The sequence below is a fragment of the Mustela lutreola genome, chromosome 4 (genome assembly GCF_030435805.1).
Source record: "Mustela lutreola isolate mMusLut2 chromosome 4, mMusLut2.pri, whole genome shotgun sequence".
Lineage (NCBI taxonomy): Eukaryota > Metazoa > Chordata > Mammalia > Carnivora > Mustelidae > Mustela > Mustela lutreola.
Window position 1 is genome coordinate 24,719,526 of NC_081293.1, and position 17,442 is coordinate 24,736,967.

General features: G+C 39.4%; 1 protein-coding gene across 4 annotated transcripts in view; it reads left to right on the forward strand.

The window, feature by feature from the left end:
- Positions 1 to 17,442, forward strand: part of CFAP43 (cilia and flagella associated protein 43) — a 99,224-nt gene that overhangs the window by 72,557 nt on the left and 9,225 nt on the right. For 3 of the 4 annotated variants that reach the window (XM_059173270.1, XM_059173271.1, XM_059173273.1), the window contains 7 exons: positions 3,234 to 3,353; positions 6,151 to 6,258; positions 8,903 to 8,989; positions 10,681 to 10,769; positions 13,062 to 13,275; positions 14,412 to 14,524; positions 15,712 to 15,871. In XM_059173270.1, coding sequence (XP_059029253.1) covers positions 3,234 to 3,353; positions 6,151 to 6,258; positions 8,903 to 8,989; positions 10,681 to 10,769; positions 13,062 to 13,275; positions 14,412 to 14,524; positions 15,712 to 15,871 — 891 coding nt within the window. The remainder of the gene's footprint in view (positions 1 to 3,233; positions 3,354 to 6,150; positions 6,259 to 8,902; positions 8,990 to 10,680; positions 10,770 to 13,061; positions 13,276 to 14,411; positions 14,525 to 15,711; positions 15,872 to 17,442) is intronic. The other variant, XM_059173272.1, reaches the window with a different exon arrangement.

Genomic DNA, 17,442 nt, shown 5'->3' on the forward strand with positions numbered 1-17,442 from the left:
GGTTAAGCAGCTGCCTTCGGCTCAGGTCATGATCCCAGCGTCCTGGGATCGAGTCCCACATCGGGCTCCTTGCTCCGCGGGGAGCCTGCTTCTCCCTCTGACTTTGCCTTCCACTCTGTCTGCCTGTGCTCGTTCTCGCTCTCTCTCATAAATAAATAAAATCTTTAAAAAAAAAAAAAAAAGAAAAGAAAAAGAAACTTTAAAAAAAAATTGTCGATTTTATTCTGTCCCTTAAGTTGATAATGTTATTCGCACCGAAGGGAAAAGAAAGGATTAGTCCAAATAAATTCTGAATATAATGTGCAGATGACCTGCCCTCCATGATATATATCCTAAGAACAAGAAGAGGTGCAAAGAAATCTTTTTTTTTTTAAAGAGTTTATTTATTTATTTGACAGACAGAGATCACAAGTAGGCAGAGAGAGAGGAGGAAGCAGGCTTCCCACTGAGCAGAGAGCCCAATGCGGGGTTCCATCCCAGGACCCTGGGATCATGACCTGAGCTGAAGGCAGAGGCTTTAACCCACTGAGCCATCCAGGCGCCCCAAGGTGCAAAGAAATCTTAAAACCTGCCATGATGTTTTGCTTTTGGTAGAGGTATTATATGTATATTGTAGGACTGAGCAAATGAATAAATATACATAGGTATGGGGAACTAGAGCTTGCATTGGAAAGGAGATCTAAGTGATAAATTCTTGGTCTAATGGATTCCGCATTGTTCATCCATACCCTCCTATTGAGTCTCCCACCTTTCATCTCCCCTGCTTCTCATTTTGCAGCATCTGATACAGTTTTAGTTAAAATTAGATTTTCCCAGGAATGTTTGAAGAAAAGTGACACCCAGTTGTTTAACAAATATTCCTTTGGTTCCCATTATGTGCTGGCCACTGTGTCAGGTCCCAAGGAACACTTGCTAAATAGACAGACACAGCCCTGCCCCCTCCTGGTGCTCATTGCCTTGAGGGAAGGATGTTACACATTAACTGGACATTCACAAAATAGTTCTTTAACTGCAGTATGATGAATCAGAATGGACAAGTTCAGGTACCATCTATGACAGTAAACATAGAGGCACAGATGTAGATTGGGGCCATTGGTTTTCATGAGGTCCCCTTTTCAGGCTGGCATGCCTGTCCCCTCACTGCGTGCATACTGCAGCTAAAAGCTCAAACCTGAGACCTCTGATGCCTTGTCCTTGGCTCATCAAGGGGGCATCCTTGTTAGAGCATACCAGGTTATACCTACTGCCCCTATCCAGAAAAGCCTGTAACTGACTGAAGAGATGAGGATAGAGAAGTCCCGCCCAGTTGGCCCAAATTGGGACAGCTCAGCAGAGCTCTCCATTGCCCTTGAGCCCTAGGAATCAGGTAAAGACTGGGCCATCTAAGAGACATTGATGCTCAGCTCCTGCCCCTTCCCTGCCTGCTTCCCCTTCCACATTTTACAGGTGTCTCTGAAAAAGCACTCCCTCCTATAATTGCATACACCGGAATCCTGTTCCACGTTTTGCTTCTAAGACTCAAGGTAGTGCCTGAAACAGGACCCAAGGGAGGTTCACTTGAAAAAGTGGCTTTTATGCTCGAGTTGGAAGAATGAGAAAAATGACAGGTTGAAGAGCAGAGAATGGAGATCAGCCAGATGGAAAAGCACATGAGAAGAGCCTAAGAGAAGCAGGGGGACCCCTTCCAATATGAACACCCCTTCCAAATGCAGTGGCATTTGAAGCACAGAACAAAACGCCATTCTAACACTGAGAGAGTTCCTTTCAGACTGGAGAGAACGGTGGGCTTTGGACCCTTGGACCATCTGGTCTCAGCAGGCTGAGCCTTTGGTCATTTGCCATGTGATGACGCTTCCATTGTCCAGGAACACATGGCCTTGATACATAACTACTGGGCCCACAGTCTTTGGGATTTTTTCCATTTCTATGAGATTGTGTCATAAATTGTGAGAAGCAAACTGACCCTGCAGTGTGCTTTTCCTGTATTTGTTTTATTTTAATGTTTTCTCATTGCTTAATTAGCTTAATGTGAGTGGTGTTTATCCTTGTGTCAAGTGCCTCTACATTTTGCTAAACTCATTCCATCACCTTCCCAGAATTAGTCCCTCTCTCCATTAAACCAGCATAGACAGAACTTGGCTTTTTTTTTAACTTAAAGAAAGAGAGAGAGTGGGAGAGCACACATGCACACACTTGTGTGCAAGAGGAGTGGGGGAGGGGCAGAAGGAGGGAGAGAGAGAAAATCTTAACAGGCTCCACACCCAGCATGAAGCCTGATGCAGGGCTGTCTCATGACCCTGACATTATGACCTGAGCTGAAATCAAGAGCTGGACATATTAATGATGTACTAAATATGGGCTAATTGAACATAATAATAAAATAATTTTAAAATAGAAGTAAATAAAAAATTTTTAAAAGAGCTGGACACAACCACCTGAGCCCCCCCCCCCCCCCGGCACTCCAGAACTTGGCTTTTTAAAGTAAATTTAAAATAATAATATTATTACCATTATCTTAATAATTTATTCAAGTAAGTATTATCAGTGGACGCTAAAACTGGTGGATAAAAGTTTGATGAGGAATGAGATTTTTACATGGTTTCCAAGTATCCTCCCACAAATTAATTACAAATGGAAAAACAGTAACTGTACAGTAGAGAAACTGGCAGACACTACTTAACCAAGTGACCACAGTTAACATCACCAATAGTGAAACAAACCAATGTCATATCTCCTCATGTGGAGCACTGAGGATACAACATGATTCATGTAGTGTTCCTGTCAGTGATGTACCACCAGAGATTTTGTTTTACAGGCCTATCTCTGCCTGCACCATTAGCCATGGTTAGTTATCCCCCCCCCCCCCAATGTAACCTTCTTAAAACAAAAATCTCAGATTTGGGGCACCTGGGTGCCTCAGTGGGTTAATGATCCCAGGGTCCTGGGATCGAGCCCCCAAATCAGTCTCTCTGCTTGGCGGGGAGCCTGCCTCCCCCCCCATATCTCTGCCTGCCTCTCTGCCTACTTGTGATCTCTGTCAAAAAAAAATCTCAGATTCAAAATATATTAGAGATCTAAGTGAAACATCTCTGATTAAAGAAGGTGAAATGTACCCAGGATTCTTCCCAAGGCCTATCCTCCCCCTGCCCCTCCCTCGCAGCAAAATATGAACACCCCTTCCTTGGAGCATTTGATGTTCCTAAATGTTAACTTTGTTATCGACTTCTTTTCAGTCATTGGAGGCAGAAATGAAGAAACTTCAAAACTCCATTCAAGAAAGCACACAGAATTTTGATGAACATTTGAAAAGACTCTTTGAAAGGAGAGTGAAGGCGGAGATGGTTGTCAACCAGGTAAGTAAAAGCTTTACTTACAGGGCCCTTTCTTTTATGGAACCTCCAGGGCCCCTCTTTGTTCTTAGGAAAAAACCCCAACAGCCTTTCTGGCACCATGTTCTAGCTCATGCTGACCTGTTTCCTGCTCCAGCCTCTCCTGTGCCACCCTCCCCCTCACTGCCATGCTTCCTCCTCTGGTGCCTCAAGCTCACGTCAGTGCTCCTTCCTTCCAGCTCTGCCTCCTGGCCTGTCTACTCAACTGTGTACGGCAGGCCCCAGCTTACAAGCCAGCTCCTCAAGACTAGGCTGGAGCCTCCTAATACATGCTCTGCTCTTTTACTTTCTAAAACTTACTGCAACTGAATTTTAATTTATGTGAGATTACTTTTTAATGCTCCCAAAACTATCAGTTCCATGAAGTCTGTCTTATTCATTCCTTTATCTCCAGCAAATAACAAAGGACTGGGCTCATACTACATGTTAAATGAATGAATAATCCACTTGCCCCCCAAAAGATACGATGAGAAATCCTGGCTTAATTTGATCCGGCAGGAAGAATATAAGTGAAGTATACAGTAACTAGAAGCAAGAAGATCAAAGACTAAAGCCTCTAAATTCTGAGGAAAAATTATTCCTAACATTGGCTTCTGACCAATATAACATTGGTCAGACTATCAACTGAGTATAAGAGGAGAATAATGATATTTCGAGAAATACAAGATTTCAAAAATTTATATGTCTCTCCCAAAGCAAGCGGGTCAGGCAAGAAAGACGAGAGAAGAGAGAGAACCTCTAGGTTCCCAACCCCTAGGTTGTTGTCTCTGTCCTCAGGGTCCCAACAGGAATGGTACATTGAAAGAGTTACATTTAAGAGGGTTTAATGAAAGGACTCTCAGGGTTGAGGGGAAACATCAAGGAATGGTGAAAACTTAGAAATTAGAAATAGCAGGAAGGCAGTTATCTAGAGCTAAAGAGGCAAAGGAAGGGATCTGCTACCAGGACCCAGCAAGACCTGTGGCCTTGAGAGAGGGCCTGCCCCCTCAGGAGTCGTGACCTTAGACAGAACATAACCATTGGCCCCACAGGGAACGAGTGTGTATATGGTAGTTGAGTGGGAGGACATTGGGAATAAATGCCCTAGCACTAGTCATAAGGACCACATTAGTCCTAATGCCCCCCAAAATAGAAACAATCTAAATGTCCAACAACTACATATAGTTAAATAAAATATGGCTTATCCATATAATGGAATATTATTTGGCAATAAAAAGTACTAATACACAGTACAACATGGATGAACCCTGACTTGTATGAAATGAATGATTTATGAAATATGTCTTAATAAAGCTGTTATTTTTTTTACATTTTTAATTTTTTTATAAACATATAATGTATTTTTATTAAAGCCGTTATTTTAAAAAGACGAGCTCAGAACATCTTTTCATACAAGATAATGAGGAAACTGTCAAAGACTAGCAGGTATTATCCAGAGGATATCCAAAAGCTCCCCTAGGGCACCTGGGTGGCTCAGTGGGTTAAAGCCTCTGCCTTCGGCTCAGGTCATGATCCCAGGGTCCTGGGATGGAGCCCCACATTGCACTGGGGGCTCTGCTCAGCAGGGAGCCTGCTTTCCCTACTGTACTCTGCCTGCCTCTTTTCCCTACTTGTGATCTCTCTCTGTCAAATAAATAAATAAAAATCTTTAAAAAATAAAAAATAAAAGCTCCCCTAAAGGGAATAATTTAAGATTCAATAATGATAGTCATTGCCATTATCTGAAACCCACAAAAGTTGTTTAAATTTGTTAGTTTGTGATTATTTTAAAAAGAAGAATGCCTATAATTCACCTGCAGAGGATAACAACAAATTCATTATGTAAAAACTGATAAAGAGAGACCATCAAGTACTGATTCCACCTTCCTATGTGAACTGTACTACTAGGTAACTACATTGCAAATAAGGAGAAGCATCGGTCTATTTATAAAAGAATTTTAATAAGTGAAAAAGGAATGATAGGAATAGAATATCACCATCCTGCAATTCTCCATAGATTAATGGGCCTGGGCATGGAGTGTCTACAGTTACTAACATCACGAAAAGTCAGACACCCTAATATTATATGTGTACTGATCAAAGAACATAGTATCACCTACGGTATTGCCAAAAGGATCAAATATGTGTCTGATCAGGCCTCTGATCAGCTGCCAGTTTTCAGGAAGTACATGACAGGAAGGATACTGATGAAATCACTGTAAGTATGCAGATTTCAAAACCCAGACTAGGTAAAACTGCAAGAAAATGTGAGGAAAGGAAGGGGGTGCAAGAGAAATTGGATTATAAGAGATTTTGTAAAATGTGACAATTTTTAAATGAACCAGTGATGCTGTAGTGCCTACAGAGATCTACGTGGATAATAAAACCATAAAGAAACACAAGGGAGTGATTATTATGAATGTCGGGGAAGTAGTTATTACCAGGGTTGAGACTGTGAAGGGGACACATGGAAGGGACTTCTGGGATGGAAAAGTTCTATTTCCTGAACGGTGTGGTGATCCCAAGTATGTTTTACCTTTATAATAACTCATTAAACTATACATGGTCTTATGTATTTTTCTGTGTATGTTTTATCTTACAATGAAAAGAAGAATTAAAATAACTGAGTCATTAGTGCCACAGTGTATATTCCCTTTTTCTTAAAAAGAATTCTCTTATTTGTGTGTGATTAACCTGTTCGATGAGTGTCAAGTCTATGACCCTCAGGAGAAAATCCTTTCTCAAATAGATGTACTGATCACCTTTTTAAATATTTCTACAGGAGGAACTGAAAATAAATAATCTTGTATTTTCTTTACTGTTGGACGAAGAAATAAGCTCCAGAGAAGCATTCCTAAACAACTACCTTACAAGGAAGCAGGAGGAGAAAGTAAGGATAGGACCTGATACCTTGAATAAAAGGATTTTCTGACAGATATGCTCCTTGTTTAACAAGCTCTCAGGAGCGCCTGGGTATCATAATCGGTTAAGTGTCTCCCTTTAGCTCAGGTCATGGTCTTGGGGTCCTGGGATCGAGCCTGGGGTTCTGGGATCAAGCCTTGTGTCCGGCCTCAGGTCAGGTGGAGCTCAGCACAAGAGTCTACTTGTCCCTCTCCTTTTGCCCCTCCCCCTGCTCATGTTCGCTCTCTCCCAAACAAATAAATAAAATCTATATATGTTAAAAAATAAACACACACGTGCGCGCACGCACACACGCACGCACACACACACAAAACAAGAAGTCACACGTCTAGACCCTCCCTCCCTTTCACATTCCTCTCAGCTGGGTGTGTTCCTTGACTCCCGGTCAGGGACTGGGCTCCAGGGTCCGGGAAAGCACCCGCTCTTATCTGTTACTGAAGTTATGGGATTCTGCATCTGTCATCATTTAGTCAAAAGAACCATGTGGCTTTCATATGACATATGGTTTATAAAATGCCACATAGCTTCATGGTTGAAAGGACCCACTTTTAACCACTGACTGGCTGTGACACTGTGGGACCTTGGACAAGGCGTAAACCTTTTAGGTTATGCAAGCTCTGCTCTGGGAATATTGTTCTCTCTGGATCATTTGGAACCCTACGTTTTACTAAACATGTAAGTAATGTGTTAGCTTATAGAATGAAAAACTGTTGTATTCAGGAAAACTCTAGTAAATAGCATGAATAGATATGTTTCATTAAAGATGAAATGAATGCAAAATGCTTGTCACATAATATTTTTCAAAACAATTTTGGACACCTGGGTGGCTTGGAGGGCTCAGCTGGTTAAGCAGCTGCCTTTGGCTCAGTCATGATCCTAATGTCCTGGGATCAAGTCCCTCATCGGGCTCCTTGCTCAGTGGGAAGCCTGCTTCACCTTCTGCCTGCCACTCCCCCTACTTGTGCTCACTCTCTCTGATTAAAAAATAAATTAATAATAATAATAAAACAAAACAAAAGATTCAGCTTTTATTAGTAGTATTAATAAAGAACATTTATGAATGAATGATTTAAGGTATCATATATATGACATATGAAGTTAGTTTTTGCTTCAAGTTATGAATGCAGCCCTACTCATAACAACCCTGTAAGGAACCAGATTTCTTTCATGGGTGAGGAGACCATCTCAGAGATGCTGGTAACATGCCTGTCACCCATTAGAGCAGGAATTGGAACAGTGAAAATAAATAAAGACCATCCAAATAAGAATAAGCAGACTATTTATTCAGAACTTGATAAGAGTTTAAAAGTCAGCCACCATCACTTGTGTTTGGTGGACACTGAAAGGCAGACACAGGGCTGGGAAAGCTATAAAATGGAAAGAAAAGAAGGCTTCAGGTTCACTCTGATTAGAAGTTGCTGGCAGGGGGGTGGGAGGGCGCCTGGGTGGCTCAGTTGGTTAAGCATCTGCCTTTGGCTCAGGTTGTGATCCTGGGGTCCTGGAATCAAGCCCCAGGGGGCTCCCTGCTCAGTGGGGAGTCAGCTTCTCCCTTTCCCTCTGCTTCCCCTGCCCCCACTCATGCTTGCTTGTGCTCTGTCTCTCTCTGTGAAATAAGTAAATAAAATCTTAAGAAAAGGGGGGTGCACCTGGGTGGCTCAGTGGGTTGAAGCCTCTGTCTTCGGATCAGGTCATGATCCCAGGATCCTAGAATCAAGCCCCGCATCGGGCTCTCTGCTCAGCGGGGAGCCTGCTTCCCTTCCTCTCTCTCTGCCTGCCTCTCTGCCTACTTGTAATCTCTGTCTGTCAAATAAATAAAATCTTAAAAAAAAAAAAAAAAGTTGTTGGCATAGGGAAGCCAGGGGCGAGTTAGTTAGAAGACAAGGCAACCTATGTGATTAATCTGAGGAGCATATTCGGTTTTCTCTGTTTGGTCGTAACTGGAAATTGTGGCAAAAATTAGGAAAGGCTGAAAGTTACTGATGAAATCCTGACAGTCTGGTATTGATCGCTGCTGAGGATATGGTTTAGTTTCCCAGCTAGTTGCTACAGGGGTTGTGGGTCAGAGTTCTGTTTGTATATATGGTCTGGCCATTATCTGTTTATATATTCAATTTCTCAGATGCCAGGCCATGTGAATCCCAAGTCTGTGCAATTTCATCATCAGACTTCCTTGCTCCACAGTCACCTACACACTCACATAGCTGGTTGTACTTAGAAATAGGTGATTAGGGGCGCCTGGGTGGCTCAGTGGGTAAAGCCTCTGCCTTCATGATCTCAGGGTCCTGGGATTGAGCCCCACATGGGGCTCTCTGTTTGGCGGGGGGCCTGCTTCCCCCTCTCTCTCTGCCTGCCTCTCTGCCTACTTGTGATCTCTGTCTGTCAAATAAAATCTTTAAAAAAATACATTATATAAAAAAAAGAAACAGGTGATTAGATGTTTTTTCTTTCAAAGTCTCCAACTGATATATTTTCTGCTATAAATGTTATCTGTAATGGATATCTCACTGATACATTTATCTTGTATTAGGAAATTTCTTATTCTTAGTATCCCAGTATGTTTGTTTATCCTGAAAAAACTCAGTTCCAATTGCCTCTTGTTGATGTTATTGTAGAACCAGACTTCAGAGGCCATCCAGAAAGCCAGAGAAGACCTTGATGTGTACAAGGAACACTATGACAACTTGTTGGCAGAAGACAAAGTGAGAACTCTTGTCTTACCCATTCACCAATGCAATAGCATTGCTGCTTCAATTTAGGGAAGATTAAAAGGAATATAATTTAACTTCCTCATAGATTATATCCTGCTACAATTTTCAGTTATCAGTGAACTTCACTCTGAGCCATTGTATATTTCTGATAATCAGTATGTAAAATAAATTTCTGTAACTTGTCTAGTTTAAATTTTCCCTTGTACAGAAAAAGAGAGCACTCATCTAGACCTTAGGGCTTCTCAAACTTTAAGTTGCGGTCCCCACTAGTTGGTCATGCAATCAATTTAGTCGGCTATGAACAGAATTTTTTAAAACTTAATTCCAGGGGCACCTGGGTGGCTCAGTAGGTTAAGCCTCTGCCTTCAGCTCAGGTCATGATCTCAGGGTCTTGGGATCGAGCCCCGCATGGAGCCACACATTAGGCTCTCTGCTCAGCAGGGAGCCTGCTTCCCCCCCCTTCTCTGCCTGCCTCTCTGTCTACTTGTACTCTCTCTATCAAATAAATAAAATCTTTAAAAAAATAAATAAAACTTAATTCCAACATAATTAGCGTATGGTATTATATTAATTTCAGATGTATAATATAATGATTCAACAATTCTAATATTGCTCAGTTCTATGCATTATGTATAGGTCATGATAAGTATATTCTTAATCCCCATGACCTATTTCACCTAATACCCCCCACCCATCTCCCCTGTGGTAACCATCAGTTTGTTCTCTATATTTAAGAATATGGTTAACAAGATGGGATTGGGAGGGAGACAAACCATAAGTGACTCTTAATCTCACAAAACAAACTGAGGGTTGCTGGGGGGAGGGGGTTTGGGAGAAGGGGGTGGGATTATGGACATTGGGGAGGGTATGTGCTTTGGTGAGTGCTGTGAAGTGTGTAAACCTGGTGATTCACAGACCTGTACCCCTGGGGATAAAAATATATGTTTATAAAAAATAAAAAATTAAAAAAAAAAGAGTATGGTTTTTCATACTTTTTTTCTTTGTTCATTTGTTTTCTTATTTCCATTTATAAGTGAATTCATTCATCTTTTTCTGACTGATCTACTTCACTTAGCATGATATCCTCTAGGTCCCTCTAGGTCCATTTGTTGTTGCAAATGACAAGATTTCATTCTTTTTATGGCTGAGTAATATGCCATCATATAATATTTATCCATTCCTCTATTGATGGACACTTATATTGCTTCCAAAATTTGGCTACTATAAATAATGCTGCAGTAAACATAGGGATGCATATATCTTTTTGAATTAGTGTTTTCATATCCCTTGGGTTAATATTTTAGTGGAATTATTGGATCATATGTATGACCAGTAGTTTTATAATGGAAAAAAAACAGGATAGAAAAAACATAAAGAATAGAATAGAATCCCTTGCATATTTTACTGGTAAATATTATTTTGTGAAATTTTAGTTCTGAATGATTTCTAGAACCTTATATGAAATAATATTTGTAATTCACAGAGATACTTCCTATTCAAAATAAATCTTTAAAGATCCTTGCATAGCAAGTATGACCCTCAAATAAGTCTACTTTACAAACCAAATTTTCATGGATTTTTTAAAATCAAAGTGATTCAGTCCTATATTTTGAAAAGTATTGTCAACAAAGAAAGGGCTTCTGAAAAGATTGCAATCCAAGCAATAATCTCTCTATCCTTAGGTTCTGGATCGCAGCTTTAAAAAAGAATTTTCCGAAATTCCCAGCCATCAGGTGGATACACTCTATAAACTTTTTAAACGCCGGCCAAGGTTTGTTTCTCCTTTACTATCATTTTTCCGAGAAAAAAAAGTTCATAAATGAAGAGAAGTGTTGTTAGATTTTGGCTTTTTCAATCCCAACTAGATAGAAATATTCAGTGTAACATCTTTTATGTGAAAACGTTCAAGTGTCTTTATTATAACTCAGGGGTTTTTTAGACTATTCATACATCTTAAGGTAAACAATGAAGTAAAATAATTTCATTATTCAAGAAGTTAAGTATCTAAGTAAGCATTGTGCTATCATAGTCCTGTGAAATTAATTCCTCTTAAAATATTGATGGTATACAGATCTATAGTTTTTCCCAAGGTGTGTTCTAGCAAATATGAGGCCCTTTTTGTATGAACTGGAATTACAAGTAAAAGGCTACCAGGACAAAATGTGTTTGAGAAAATCCTGGGTTAAAAGAAAAGGTTAAACAGTTTACTAAAGAACTTCTCAGGGGCGCCTGGGTGGCTCAGTGGATTAAGCCGCTGCCTTCGGCTCAGGTCATGATCTCAGTGTCCTGGGATCGAGCCCCGCATCGGGCTCTTTGCTCAGCGGGAGCCTGCTTCCTCCTCTCTCTCTGCCTGACTCTCCGCCTACTTGTGATCTTTCTCTCTGTCAAATAAATTAATAAAATCTTTAAAAAAAAAAAAAAAAAAAAAAAAAAGAACTTCTCAGAACTTGTTTTTGGCCTTTGGATCATCAAGTATAAAAAATAGAGGGGCGCTGGACGTCTCAGTTGGCTAAGCATCTGACACCTGATTTTGGCCCAGGTCATGTGATTGAGCCCCAAGTCAGGCTCAGCACTGAGTGTAGGCACTGGGGTGCCTGGGTGGCTCAGTCATTAAGCATCTGCCCTCAGCTCATGTCATGATCCCATGATCATGAGCCGCACGTCGGGCTCCCTGCTCAGGGGAGCTTGATTCTCCCTCTCCTACTCCCCCTGCTTGTGTTCCTTCTCTGTCTCTCTCTCGGTCAAATAAATAAACAAATCTTAAAAAAAAATTCTCTCCCTCTCCCTCTGCCCCTCCCCGCTCCCACCCATGTACACATGCATGCTCTCTCTGCATATCACATGATTGTGTTCAAGACAAAGTTTGGAAAATGCCAATATAAATGATTGAAAATAACCATTATCAAAAAGCGTTCAAAAATTATCAGGGTTTTTTATACTCAGAGTAGCATTAGAATTCATTTCACAGATTTCCAAAGTTTTACATACTCAGATTTCCGTAAATTTCAATGGAAGATAAGCTAGAAGCCATGGAATTTGTTACAAAGGTATAGGCTCATATTTGTCTAAGATACAAACTCATTCTGTAACTTTTAACAGGTTACATGCAACCCAGGAAATTCAACCTAAAACATGATTCATATCTTGGTTTCCCTATTTTTAAAGGTATGAGTCATAATAAGTCTTATGAAGAAAGAAACACTTCCCACATATTGGGAGGCAGCAGTGGAAAGAGCATAAGCTTTATTGTCAAACAGAATTAGCTTTAAATCCTAACTCTACCATCTATCAGACCTGTGGTCTTGGACCAATAGCTTCTCTCAGGCTTTCTTCATCTAGAGAAAGAGGATAACAATAGTAACTTCACAGCATATTGTAAAGCTTCCAGATAATAAGTGTCTGGTACAAATCCTTGGTTGTCTACATCTTTTATTTTTTCTTAAAGATTTTTATTTATTTATTTGACAGAGAGAGATCACAAGTAGGCAGAGAGGCAGGCAGAGAGAGAGGAAGGGAAGCAGGCTCCCCGCGGAGCAGAGAGCCCGATGCGGGGCTCAATCCCAGGACCCCGGGATCATAACCTGAGCTGAAGGCAGAGGCTTAACCCACTGAGCCACCCAGGCGCCCCGGCTGCATCTTTAATGTAGATTTTAAAAGGTGCTTCTCCAGTTTATATCAGATATATTCCAGGCTACTCAGCTGCAAAAAGGATACTAGAAGAGAATATGTGGGACATAACCAGGGATTATCCACACTCCCCTTGGGCATTTACTTGCCTGCTTAAAATACACAGAAGGGAGATTTCTTTAGTGCAGGTAAAGCTGCCAGTGCTGACAACCGTCAGGGACATCAATAGGCCAGCCAAGGTCATACCTGGGCATCCAGGGAGTATGGAAGGTCAAAGTGGGTGCTTTTCTCTTTGGAAAAATCCACCCACCAGCCTCCACTTGCCAAAAGAAAACGTCATACAATGTCATACTGATGCTAAGAGTTGTATAATTTAAGACTGATTTCTTGTGTGTGAGAATATGAAAGGATGATGGGTTTTTATTGGTAATACCAGGATTCACAAACAAAAAATGCACTCAGATACGGCCGGTATTGTGCCTTTTGGAGAGCGACCAGAATCTGGGAAATTGAATAAGGATGCATTTGCCCAGTTAATGAAAGCCATGGATGACTTGGACAATATTAATAACATGCCCGAAGGCTTGGACCCCTCAGTATGGGATCATTTCTGCGTGACCAGACGAGTGAAAGTGGAAAATGAACATAAAGTATATAGTAACATTTTATTTTACTACATTTCAATTTTATTTCACTTAGTGTACTAATATCAAATATGTAGTTTCTAGTGATCACAGATTCCAGAAATGCTAATTATTTAGGTTTTCCTGCTAGGGTAGTAGTTAGTAATACTAGTAATAATATCGATGAGATAAAATATTAACCTTAATGATATTGAGGGCTAAGTATAGGTGTATACTTATAAGCCCATGTTGTCCAAAATAGTTGCCCCTAGCCACATATGGTTATTATTTACTTAAAATAATGTAGCCAGTTCTGATTGAGACATGTTGTAAGTAGAAAATAGACATAGATTTAGCAGTCTTATTATGAAAAAGGAATGGAAATGTCTCAACATTTTTTTTATATTCATTACAGTTAAAATGATAAATTGTATTAAATAAAATGTATTAGTGAAATTAGTTTCACCTGTTTCATTTCACTTTTTATGATGTGACTCCTGCAAAATTGAAAATTAAATATGTGGTTCGAATTTGTGGCTCACATTGTATTTCTCTTGGCCAGCACTGTCATAGATACAACTGCCTTTCTCTCTGCCCTGGTCTTGAGTTGTCCTCAGCCCTTTTTGCACAGATTAGAATATATTTCACTGGAACTTACTTTATATTGCTAGAATATATATTTTTTAATGTGGCAAATGTAGCAATTTACGAATGTATTAATTAGGAAAAGATTCATTCCTTTTGCTGTTCCTTGATTACCCTGGGCCTCCCCTCGCCCAAAATTCCCTAAATTTAGTGCCACAAACATCAGACTGGCATATTTTTGCTCAGGAATCTATAATTTTATCATTTTATCTGAGATGACGAGAACAAATTATAAAATAAGACATAAGGAAAATTATATTTTCTTGCATATTTAGTTTTTAGTGAGAAGCAAATTGAATATTTTTTAAAATTTTCACAGAATGTGCCATGTAAATTTTAGGTACTGTATATTACATAATGGCAGGGATTTAAATTTTACTACTCTCATAGAAAAATGGACTTGTTAAGGCTTTGTAACTAAATAAAACATCTATGTTTTCTTAAGTTCTTTAAAATTAATTTGCTTTTATCTCCAAAGCCCCATATGCTCTAAGACGGTTGTGGTTTGGTTCCTTCAGGTAAAGCAGAAAGCAGCTGGCTTAATGGAAATGATAACTTTCCTCCGGAGGAGAACAGAGGATGATGAGAAGTTGCAACAGGAAATTGAAAAAGTGTTACATGAACAGATAGTGTAATTTGAACTTTTCATTCATTTACACAGAGTCTAAGCTAGGGCTAAGTTAGTTTGTATTGTCATGGGGAGAGAAAGCCTACTCGCTGCACGGACTGGTCTCTCTTGCTGGGCTTCATAAATTCTTTTTGAAAAAGGGCATTTTGTTACAAAAGACCTTGCTTGAGAATGGAACTTACCTGTAGGTTCCATTGCTCCTATTAGAAAGAGGCAAGTTTGGGGAAAACCTTACTGTTTTTTAACCTGCTCCTTCCACATACATACAGTACAAAGAATTTGTTCCTGCTAGTCGGCACTTTCGGGCTCAAGCCACACAAGCAAACTCTGTGGAAAACTAAGCAGGTATCCAAGAAATTCCCATATAGGCAACTAACCAGCGAATATCTTTTTCTTTAAGAGAGCTTGTATTTTGTTGTGTGATTGGGATACTGTTCTAAGTTTTGCTTCACTTTTTCCATTTTTACAGCTACCTTGATAAATGCTTCTCTGGTGTTTCCAAATTCATCATTATACATCATCCTCAAACTTAGGCTCTTAGGAGGAACAGGACTTAGCCAGATATAAGTAGCATACAGATTAAACATTGTTAATAAAATATCAGAAGTCAATATATAAAGTCAGAACTTAGGGGTGTCTGGGTGGCTCAGTGGTTTAAGCCTCTGCCTTTGGATCGGGTCATGATCTCAGGGTCCTGGGATCAAGTCCTGCATTGAGCTCTCTTTTCAGCAGGGAGCATACTTCCTCCTCTCCCTCTCTCTGCCTGCCTCTTTGCCTACTTGTGATCTCTGTTTGTCAAATAAATAAATAAAATATATATTTTTTTAAAAAGTCAGAACTTCAATAGCTGTGTTATTTGGTAGCATCTCAATTTTTTTCCACTTACAACCAAAGTTACATTAATTTTTTCATAATCATAAAGTGAAACTTTGTGACTGCATTTCTGTCCATGCCATTCTTTGAGCAGCCCAAGTGTAATTCCATATCAACAAGATGAGGTATCATAGAGACCTCCAAGAAATCTCATCATCAGGAAAAGATATTCTGTGTTTATCTCAGCAGGTTTTCCTTCAGCTTAAGTTTGAAATTCAAGTTGAAGATTAAGTTTGAATTTTAGGTTCTCAAATAATAGATGAAGTTTGAAATATAAGTATATTACAGCTACTTACTTTGAATTTTTTTCAATGTAGATTACAGGAAGAAAAAGTGAGATTCCAGTTGAATTTGACAATCCAAGTTCTCCTTAAACAAGGACAAGTGGAGCTGGAAAATTTTCAGTTATTGCTGGAGTATCCTGATGCAATTCTTATCAACAAGAACATAATTGAAGACTTGAATTCTGTGATTCGGGTAATTATCACTTTTTTAAAAGATTTTATTTATTTGACAGACAGAGATCACAAGTAGGCAGAGAGGCAGGCAGAGAGGGAGGGGGAAGCAGGCTCCCCACTGAGCAGAGAGCTCAGGGCTTGATCCCAGGACCCTGGGATCATGACCTGAGCTGAAGGCAGAGGCTTTAACCCACTGAGCCACCCAGGCGCCCCATAATTATCATTTTTTAAGAAGAAAGCCAACATATAACCTGCTGTACCAAATTTGTTCATTATTATTCCATTACCATGATAAATCATTTTCATTCAGTTAAATCAGTGTTTCCTAACTCTGGCTGTACATTAGAGTCACCCAAAGAACTTTACAAATGTGTCCAGGCCCCACCCTGAGGCATGGTATTTTTTAAAAGCCTCCCAGATGATTCTAAGGTATAAGAAGTTCAGCACTACAAAGTTAAATTTTCATTCTAATTTGCCATCATTTTGTTAAGCTCAATCTAATTATCTAATGATAATCTTAGATAAGATTAGCTCACTGATTTCAAACCTTGCTTATTTTCTAATATAAGCATTTAATGTTATAAATTTGTCTGTAAGCATGATTGTAGTTGTATTATGCAAATTTTGATATTTTGTGTTTTCATTTTCTTTACATTTAAAATATTTTCTAATTTACCATGTAACTTCCTTTTAGACTTATGGGTTATTTAGAAATGTTATTTAATTTCCAAATATTTAGGGATTTTGTACCGTTTGAGAATTACATGCTAATGTTGCCATACCTTTTACTTTTATAAATACTCCAAACCCACAAAATACTGTCATCATTTTTGCTTTAGATAATTATCTTTTAGAGTAATGAAAAATAAGAAGAAAGCATGTTCAATTTTCTTTCATTTTCACTATTTCATGAGATCTTTGTGCGGAGTAAAGTGTTTATCTTATACCATATATCTTCTGCTTAAAGAACTTCTTTTAACTGAATTGCAAGTTTGCCTGTATTAAATTCTCCTGAGTTTTTCTTTGTCTGAAATTGACTTTGATTTACCTTCATTGTTGATAGTTTGCTAGGTTCCCTGGACTGGCAGGGTTGTTTTTTTTTTTTTTTTTTTTTTTTTAATTTTATTTATTTGTCAGAGAGAGAGAGGGAGCAAGAGTGAGCACAGGCAGACAGAGTGGCAGGCAGAGACAGAGGGAGAAGCAGGCTCCCTGCTGAGCAAGGAGCCCGATGTGGGACTCGATCCCAGGACGCTGGGATCATGACCTGAGCCGAAGGCAGCTGCTTAACCAACTGAGCCACCCAGGCATCCCTGGCAGGGTTTTTTTTTTCTCTTTTTTCCTCATCCTTTTCACTTTAAATGTGTTCATTTTCTTCTGACTTACTGAGTTTCTGACAAGAAGTCTATTATGTATTTTTAAATCTTTGTTCCTCTTAATGTAATATGTCTTCCTTTGGGCTTTTCTCTTTATCTTGGTTTACAACAGTTTGAATATATGCCTAGGAGTGTGTGTATGGGTATACAATTGTTTTAACATGCTGTTGAATTTGGTTTGCTAATATTTTATTGAGGACTTATGCATCTGTTTTCA